We start from the raw sequence: 8,947 nt of genomic DNA, 5'->3' as shown, positions 1-8,947 counted from the left end.
TTTTAGGACATGAACGAATCACCCAATCTGGCCAGAAGTTGCACAACCACGTACAAATGCTTAATTAAAGACAGAAGCATGAAATTGTATGTAGGTCAGAGAAAGCGAAGTTCAATCAGGAATGGAGATTTCCCAACCCTGACTGTGGTAAATACACGGAATAAGGGTAGGAATGGGATTTGTTGGTGCCCATGACAAGCTTACATTGTGGCTAAAGGGAACAGACACATGGCTAAAGTCAGATGTAGAATGAGAAGCCACCGGGTCCTGAAGTCACAGTGGGAGAAGAAACCAGAACAAATACTGTATGACTCAGTACCACATTAGGGCATCTGTCTTATCCTGTAGAGAAAAAATTCTGATCAGTGTCTTTAGCTGATGACATACTGAACAGTCAGCCCATGACACATTCAAACGGTCCCAATCCCCAGACTTCCAATCCCCCAGGGGTCTATCCTTTGATTCTCTCCTTGTTACATGTCAGGTGTCTTAACGTGTTACTTTTTAATGCTGTAACTGAAGGGTGGACATCATAAGGATTTTGCCTCCTAGTGGAAAGCAAATTAAGACTAGGTCAAAGCCTTTGAAGATAGACGTAAATGAGGCATTGTGGGCCGGCTCAGATTCCCTCATGGGTTCCTTTCTATATTACTATAAGTTCCTCGGGAATGAGCCACCAGCATTATTACTGGCAAGGTTGAACCTAGGGGGTTTCTCTTTAACTCCTGGGGGCAAAAACACTTTTATTAGAGTTCGTGGAGGCAGTAGGGTCTAGAGGGCCTAGAAGAATCTCCTTGCCCTCATCTCAGATCATTCCCATAACTGTGACTGCAAGTTCAGAGAAAGCTGAGGAAACGTCATGGAAAACTGTACAAGAAACCAGCTAACTGGAATCCTGGGTACCCATTCTAAATAGGAGAATTCCCTCTGACCTCTGAGAGCTGAGACACAGGTCTGTGCCTCCTCCATCACTGCACTTATGGACCCGTCCATTGTTTCCTTTATGCTTCACAATGCAGTTGATATCACCACATCATCCCCAGGCTGAAACCTGCTGTCATGTGACAGGGCACACTCACAGCTTGTCCTGATCTTCCCATGAAGACACAAACTAAGACCCTGCCCTGTCTTTACCTTTAATCCTCCTCTTCCATATCAGAGAAGTCACCACTGCTCCTATAAGCAGAGCTCCAAGAACCAGACAAAGAACAATAGCCATGACGAGGACGGTGGACTGAGGAGACTCTGAGGAGGAAAGGAAGGGAAGCAAGAGTGAGGCCCCTGACCTCCAGCTCTCAGTCCTGACCCAGTTCCAGTTGTCCCAAAGACCCCCCTCCAACTCTCTCTGAACAGTCTTTGTGCTGGCTCCCAGTCCTTACCCCATCTCAGGGTGATGGGCTCTGGCAGCCCCTCATGCTCCACACGGCATGTGTATTTCTGCTCTTCCCCAGAAGGCACCACCACAGCTGCCCACTTCTGGAAGGTCCCATCACCTGCAGGCCTCGTCTCTATCACTTCCACGTCCTGAGTCTGGTTCCTCCCATCTCTCTGCCAGGTTATGGTGATTTCAGCAGGGTAGAAGTTCAGGGCCCAGCACCTCAGGATGATTTTTCCGTCAGGTCTGACTTTGTGGGTCACGTGTGTTCTGGGGGTGTCTGAGGGAGTCAATTAAAATTTAAGGCATTTTGCACTCTCCTAGGAATCCATCAAGGCTCACGGAACCTTGTTTTGAATGGCTGGGAGAGTGGGCCTGAAGGAGAGGTACTACACCACACAGCAGCCTAAACTCGGGATATGGATGAGGAAGTCTATTCCTTGGAAAGTTTGAGAATCGGCATGAGCCAGCACAGAGTTGAAAATACTGGATCTCTTTCTAGGAATATGGACCTCTTGTTCTGACTGGGTGGATATGAGAGACTCGGAAACACTGGGGTCAGACCTTAAGGTCATCGTTTATGTACAGTGAGCAAGTCAAAGATAGGCCATGGTTCACAATGCAAGTGGAAGGAACTGTTGCTTAGTTTGTGTGCTGAACTCTCTTGATAGAAGGCTCAGAGGGTTCCTATCTCTAGATTAATGAAGAAACCCATTAGCCCTCTTTTCCCTTTAATGCAAGACCAAGTTGGTATCCCAGCTGCTCCCTGCAAAGGAGAGATACTCAGGGCCAGGAACTCTAGTCAGATGAGATGGGACAATTTTTGTCCTTACCTGTTCTCAGCAAATAATCTTTCCCATAGTCCAGCTCTGTAAGGAGTTCATCCACACATGATCCCTGCAGGTAATTCTTCACAATTTGTGCATAATGCGTGTCCTCCCACTCCTGCTTGAGCGTCTCAGCTGCCTTGCCATCTGTTCTCCAGTTGTGCAGTTCATCATTCAGTATGATGTAATCCTGGCTATCAAAATTCAATTCTAGGATTCCGTGACTGAAGTAACCTCCAGGCAGCACGTCACAGCCATACCTCATCTGGATTGTGTGATTACCTGGAGAAGGACCCACTCTCAGCCCCTTCCTTGGGCCAGAGTTCTTGGTGACCTTCTACAGTGGGTTACCCCAGCTAATGAGGCCATTTTTAGTGGCCAGATTTGGATTTGAATTGTTCAGAAACCCAGGTCAGTGTCCCAAGCTTTGTGGAATCAAATAACCAGGGCACACATTTTCTGGGTTTAAAGCCCAGGTGTGGCAAACTCGGGCAGTTCCCTGGGAAGCGTGAAGTTTGGAGTTCCTGATTTGGGTTTACTTACCAGTCATGCTGTTAGAGTAGATGTGAAGCATTTTCTCCATTACTTCTTTCAAGTTCCATTTTTCAATCAGGATGTCCTGTATTGTCTTCTCCCAATACTCTGGAGTCTGTTGATCTTTCCATGGTGGTCTGTGCAACGACCACTGACTCTGTGATCTGCTGTTGAATCCTATGAACTGTGTATTGCCCACATAGCCAACAAAGATGAACTGGGGCTCCGCAAGGCCAGGCCATGACAGGAGTGTTTGTAAATATCTCAGAGAGTGTGAACCTAGGAACAGTTGGCCTTTAGATCTTCACTCTCCACCTAGGGCATTGCCAGTCCACAGGCCTATACCCAGGGAAGGTAGGAAGCAAGGGGCAGGATGCAAATGGAGAAGGAAACAGAAGTTCTGACTGGGCTAGGGAGGAGATATGCTTTCCAGGTGCTGCTCCCCTAGGGGTGGAATCCCTTTGCTTCCCCAGGTTAGGTCCCTTTCTTTCAGATTCCCACACTCACCTTTTGGAGTCTTGGTGATGACAAGGGTGACCATGAGCAGCAGGACAGCCAGAACTAAAAGGACCTTCATCTGGCTGCTGAGTGCAGACTGAGTCTCTGCTAGTATATGTTCACTTTATGATCTTGATATGGAGGATGCTATTTGGCTTCTCTAAAAATTCCCAATGGTAGTGATAAAGGGTGTTTGGTTTGGGGCATGGAAAGATTAAGTCCTGGAGGAGAAGTCTCTTGGGCCCTGCCTCCACAGTTCAGATCTAGCTCTGAGGCCTGCAGGAGCAGTGTGTAATAAAACATGTTGCTTACACTGATGCTTGTCCTCCTGGTCATGGTCACAATGTCCCCATGTCAATCTAAAAGGCCATTGAGTCAACAAGTCTCAACAATTGAGAAGTCAGGGTGTCTATAGGCTCAAAGACTTCAGACCTCAAAGCAAATCATGATTGTGTGAATTACGTTGATCAATGTTCACCACATTAAAAACCTATTTGAGCCATTTGCTTCATTGAACATATTATTAAAGTGCATATGCACAGAATTTTTATAAAAAGTAGCAACTATTTTCCAAAATAAAATGTTAAGGTGAAAATAATTTCTGCTGTTTTTATTCTCATAGTTACCATTAGAATTTCTTTGGGTTTCTATAGCATCTTATTTTATTCAGTTCACATCCTGATTGTAGTCTGCCTTGGTCCTCCTCACACAGTCCCTCCTCTACGCCCCTTCTCTTCTCTGAGATGGTGGAGTCTCTCACTGGCATAACCCCACCCTGGCACATCACATCTCTGCAAGGCTAAGTGCATCTTCTCTCACTGAGGCCAGACGAGGCAGCTGAGCTAGGGGAATATACTCAACAGACAAGCAACAGCTTTAGGGTTAACCTCTGCTCCAGTTGTTGGGGCATCCACATGAGAACCAAGACACACATCTGCTACATATGTGCAGGTCCAGCTCATATATGCTGTTTGGTTGGTAGTTCAATCTCTGCCATCCCCCAAGGGTCTAGGTTATTTGATGCTGTTGGTCTTCTTGTGGAGTTCCTATTCCCTTTAGGGCCCCCAGTTTTTCCCCCACCTCTTCTATAACAGTCCTAAAGCTCCATCCATTGTTTGGCTGTGGGTCTCTGCATCTGTTTCAGTCAGCTTCTGGGTGGAGCCTCACAGAGGACAGTTATTCTAGGCTCCTGTCTGCAAGCCTAACAGTGTATTATTAACAGTGTCAGGGTTTGGTGCTTGACTATGGAATGAATCTCAAGTTGAGTTAGTTATTACTTGGCCTTTTCCTTTGTCTCTGCTCCATCCTCATCCATGCATTTCTTATGGACAGGATAAATTTTAGGTTGAAAGTTTTGTGGGTGGGTTAGTGTTCCTATGCCCATATTAGAGTTCCTTCCTGCCTACAGAAGGTGGCCACTTCATGTTTTATATTGCTGTAAATCTCAACTAAGGTCACTCCTGAGAGCAACTCCTCCACTCCAGGTCTCTGGCATGCTCTTGAGATGGCCTGTCCACCCCATACCCCACCATGCTGCATATTTCCATTCATTCTCCTGGCCCTCTGGCTATCTCTCTTATTTTTTTCTGCACCTGATCCTGAAGCACCCCCCATTACCCTCCTTGTTATCCCTCCACCCAGTTCCCTCCCTCCATCTGCCTGCTATGACTATTTTATTCCCTTTTTAAGTGAGATTCCAGCATCCTTGTTTGAGTCTTCCTTCTTGTTTAATCTTCTTTTAGTCTGTGGGTGGTAGCATGGCTATCCTGTATCTTATGGCTAGTATCCACTTATCAGTGAGTACATACCATGCATGTCCTATTGGGTCTTGGTGTTTTCACCAGGATGATATGTTGAAGTCCCATCCGCTTGCCTGCAAAATTCATGATGTCTTTGTTTTAATGGCTGAGTAATATTCCATTGTGTAGTTGGGTCCCATCTTCTTTATCCATTCTTCAGTCGAGGGACATCTAGGTTATTTCCAGTTTCTGGTTATTATGAACAAAGCTTCTATGAACATAGTAGAGCAAGTGGTTTGGTGGTATGTTGGAGCATATTTTGAGTATATGCCTAGAAGTGGTGTGGCTGGGTCTTAAGGTACAACTATTCCCAGTTTTCTGAGAAACTGCCAAATTGATTTCCAAAGTGGTTGTACAAGTTGGTGCTCCCACCAGCAATGAGGGAGCACATCCTCTTGAGAATGATCTGTCTCTTGAGGTTTTGACCTTAGCCATTCTAGTGGGTGTGTAATATGGAACCTCAGAGTTGTTTTGATTGCATTTCCATAATGAATAAGTAATTTGAACATTTCTTTCAGTGCTTCTCCGCCATTTGATATTCCTCTTAGGACTTAGAACTTAGAACCTTAGAACTCAGGAGTCTTGTATTCTCCCCCTTTTAATTGTTCATTGTATTTTATTTTACATGATTAACATATTGAAACAGCACATAGTCAATTCATGCCTCTAGTCCAACCTATCAAAAGAAGAGGCATAAATACCATGAGGTAAAGACCATCCTTAAGTATATGAGATCCTGCCTCAATATAAAATTCACACAGTAATTGTACACTTCCTATCTATATATGTCACTTGTTAAACGTATGCATTTTCTTATGGTTCTGGATAAATAGACATACTTTAAAACTTCACAGAATGCTTGTGAGTAACAGCACACAACAATAATGCAGGCACCTGAAAGGGATATGGAAATAAGAAGTTCAAGGATGAGAGACCAATGATGTGGGAGGATACAAAGGTGCAGTCTGAGAGAATCTTCAGAGTATAATCTGGGACCAATTAGGTCACTGCCATCAGAAGAGGAAATTGATGTCCAGGAATCCCTGGATTTTTTTAGCAGTTTAATAGTAATGTAAAATAAAATACAATGAACAATTAGAAGGAGAATATGAGACTCCCAAGTTCTATATTTGAACTTGAAACTCATGTCAGAATCCTAAAGAATAACCTGGAGAGCAAGAGGGAGTCCCTTAATTAGTTTGCCTCTCTTCCAAATATGCCCACATTTAATAAAGTCCTTTTTCTGCCTTTCACTATATTTGTCTACTTGGTTGCCTTTTTGTTTTGGCATACCTTAGCTTATTACAGGTATCAGAAAACAAGGTTTGACCCTAAAACTTCTGTTGACGATACCACCATGGAGATGCTTCTGATCAAGAGTAGGTGGCTTTGTGGGTCAATTAAAGACATATGCCTGTTGCTTTCAGAAACTAGAAACAACCTGAGGAGAGAGACAGCAGACTTATACTCAGTACCGAAGACAGATCTCATTCCATGGAGATACAAGAAACAGATGAGGCAGGGATGTCCACTTCCTGAGCATGGAGTACAACATGACATACAGGGATAGTCCGCTAGAATATACAAGGGGAAAGACATTGTAACTTCACTAATAGCTGTCCGAGGTGAGGGGTGATCTACTAACAACCTGAATAATATTAGCAAGGTAAAATAGGAAGCTTTACAAACAAGAACAAAAAAACAAATTCCTCATTTTATAAATGGGGGTTGGTGAGTGTATAAAGTACTCACCCTGTGAGAAAGAATAACCAGAGGCGTGCTTAAGACAGAGAGATCTAGAATTTTGGAATAGTTTTAACAAGGTGAATTGGGGGTTTTAGCACAGAACAGATAACCCAGTGATAAAGAGGCCTGACTGGTCTTTCAGGAGACCTGTGTTCAATTACTAGTACCCACATATCAGCACACAACCATCTAACTCCATTCAGTGGATCTGAAGCCCTTTTCTGGTCTCCACAGCTACCAAGCACAGTCATGGTATATGGACATACATACATACAGGAAAACAACCATACACAAAATAAAAATGAAAATATTTAAATTAAAAGGGGACGAAGAGAAAGGAACAAGACATAAATATGTTGAAAATAGCAACAGCAGGAGAGATTGCAGGAAACGCTCTCTACCTTATCTACCTTAGCACTCAACCAGGTCAGTGGCCAAAGCCATACTTCAAAAACCCTTGCTTATCTGGTCCATTGTTATCTACTTAGTGACACTCAAGGTCTCTGTTCAGCCTCTAGTGGAAGAAAAGGTCAAAAAAAAAAAAAAAAAAAAAAAAACAAAACTCTAGTTCCCACAATCTGTCTGTCTTATACTTGGCCCGTCATTGTATATGAGCCAGAGTTACAGAGGCCAGCCTCAGAGAAAGGTGCTTAGTAACAGAATAGCTGGTAGGAAACAAAAGTCAAGATGTCACAAGGTCCTTCCCACCTTCTAGGACCTGAGAAAGGTCAGTAGGCTAGGTGCTGGATAGGACCTTGTGCTCTCAACCTGAATGATGCGGGAAGCCAAGCAGGGACAGCCTGAATAGGGAGCTTGCAAGCATCTCATAGGACTAGGACCTAGCCAAGGCTTCTATTCCTTGTGGTGGTGTTGCACAAAGTTCTGTGACTTCAAAATAATGTTCTTTCTCTGAAGACCTGCACGCACTTGCCAGAGTCTGAATCAGGGTCTGCGTGGCTGCTAGTAGAAAGAGGAGGGCTGGAGGTGGTGACATCTTCCTCCTAAATGGTAGGACACATTTAGTCCAGAATGGTTCTTATTCAAAATACGAATTTGAACTTCAGAATGAGGCTTACACACGGGCTGCTTTAAGAATTCCCAGTGTGGGGTACAGAGACCTGAAGAGTCATGGAAACATTAACAATAGGAGAGAAGTCTCCGGTGCCCTGCTTCCCGGCTGCAGATAATGTTTCTGGGTCCTGGTATCCTGGGAGCAGTGTCTAGGGACAAGTTGCTTACTCTGATCCCTGTACATATCTTGTTGACAACATCCTTCTGAGTCCTAGCACAGAAGCTGATCTGGCTGACTGAGTCAAGGAAGGAAAGGAAATCAAAGGCCCATGTCTCTCACTTTAGTGTCCAGCTCTGGTTCCTACTCCATGGTTCCATTGCCTCACTGTTAGGTCATGGTCATTTCCTGTCCAAATCAGACCACCTACAGTAAGTCTTGCTTCTTGGTGATAGGACACAGGTCTCTGAGATAGGCAAGGAATTAGGATAGGAGTTGGATGTTCTGTCTATGATCATGCAGACTATGTCCCCAGATGGCCTAGAGAAGAAGCAGAAAGAGCAGAGGAGGATAATGTGCTACTAAAAGATCTCTGATGATTCCTAGTCCAGACATCCACATGATGTCTTTATACCACATCAGTCTTATCCCTCTGTAGACTACTAAACCAGACATCTAGCATAATTCGCTAGATACCCATGGAGGACCTTCTAGAGAACATCATAGTCCCACCTTGGGAATACAATGGCTAACGTTTCATATCTCTGAGACCTAGGACCCATGTGTCCTTGCCCTTCCTGTTTCCTTGGGTCTGGTGCAGATATGACCTCCCTTTGCTATATCTGTGTCCACACAGATATTTCTTAGTTCTGGTCATACCTTGATGCCAGAGTTTAGGTGTGTGGCCTGTAGAAGTTCCCATGGCTGTTTAGTTGTAGCTCGGCAGGATTGGAAATAGGAAGCAGCACACATGCAGGATATGGATGCTATGGTGGCCTAGGCTGGACAGGATTTCTAACATACACACACGACGGAGAAGCTCTTCATTAAATCCACAAGCAACCTGCCTTTTGCCTCCAGACTTCAGTTTTAGGTGATCTGCTTAGATTTACTCTTAAGCAGGTGGTGGAGAATCTGCTCTGTGACCCAGCAAAGAAAA

General features: G+C 44.4%; 1 protein-coding gene across 1 annotated transcript; it reads right to left on the bottom strand.

The window, feature by feature from the left end:
* Window positions 1-1,027: 1,027 nt before the first annotated feature.
* On the bottom strand, window positions 1,028-3,313 carry LOC116887707 (class I histocompatibility antigen, Gogo-A*0101 alpha chain-like). Its single transcript, XM_032889307.1, has 5 exons — window positions 3,244-3,313; window positions 2,746-3,015; window positions 2,209-2,484; window positions 1,380-1,655; window positions 1,028-1,245 (listed from the first exon to the last, which is right to left on the bottom strand). The coding sequence occupies exons 1-5, from the start codon at window positions 3,311-3,313 to the stop codon at window positions 1,112-1,114; spliced, it is 1,026 nt and encodes a 341-aa protein (XP_032745198.1). The 3' UTR covers window positions 1,028-1,111.
* Between the last annotated feature and the right edge of the window lie 5,634 nt (window positions 3,314-8,947).

The sequence above is a fragment of the Rattus rattus genome, chromosome 18 (genome assembly GCF_011064425.1).
Source record: "Rattus rattus isolate New Zealand chromosome 18, Rrattus_CSIRO_v1, whole genome shotgun sequence".
Lineage (NCBI taxonomy): Eukaryota > Metazoa > Chordata > Mammalia > Rodentia > Muridae > Rattus > Rattus rattus.
Note: the sequence above shows the minus strand (reverse complement) of the source record. Positions and strands in the feature narration are given on the sequence as shown.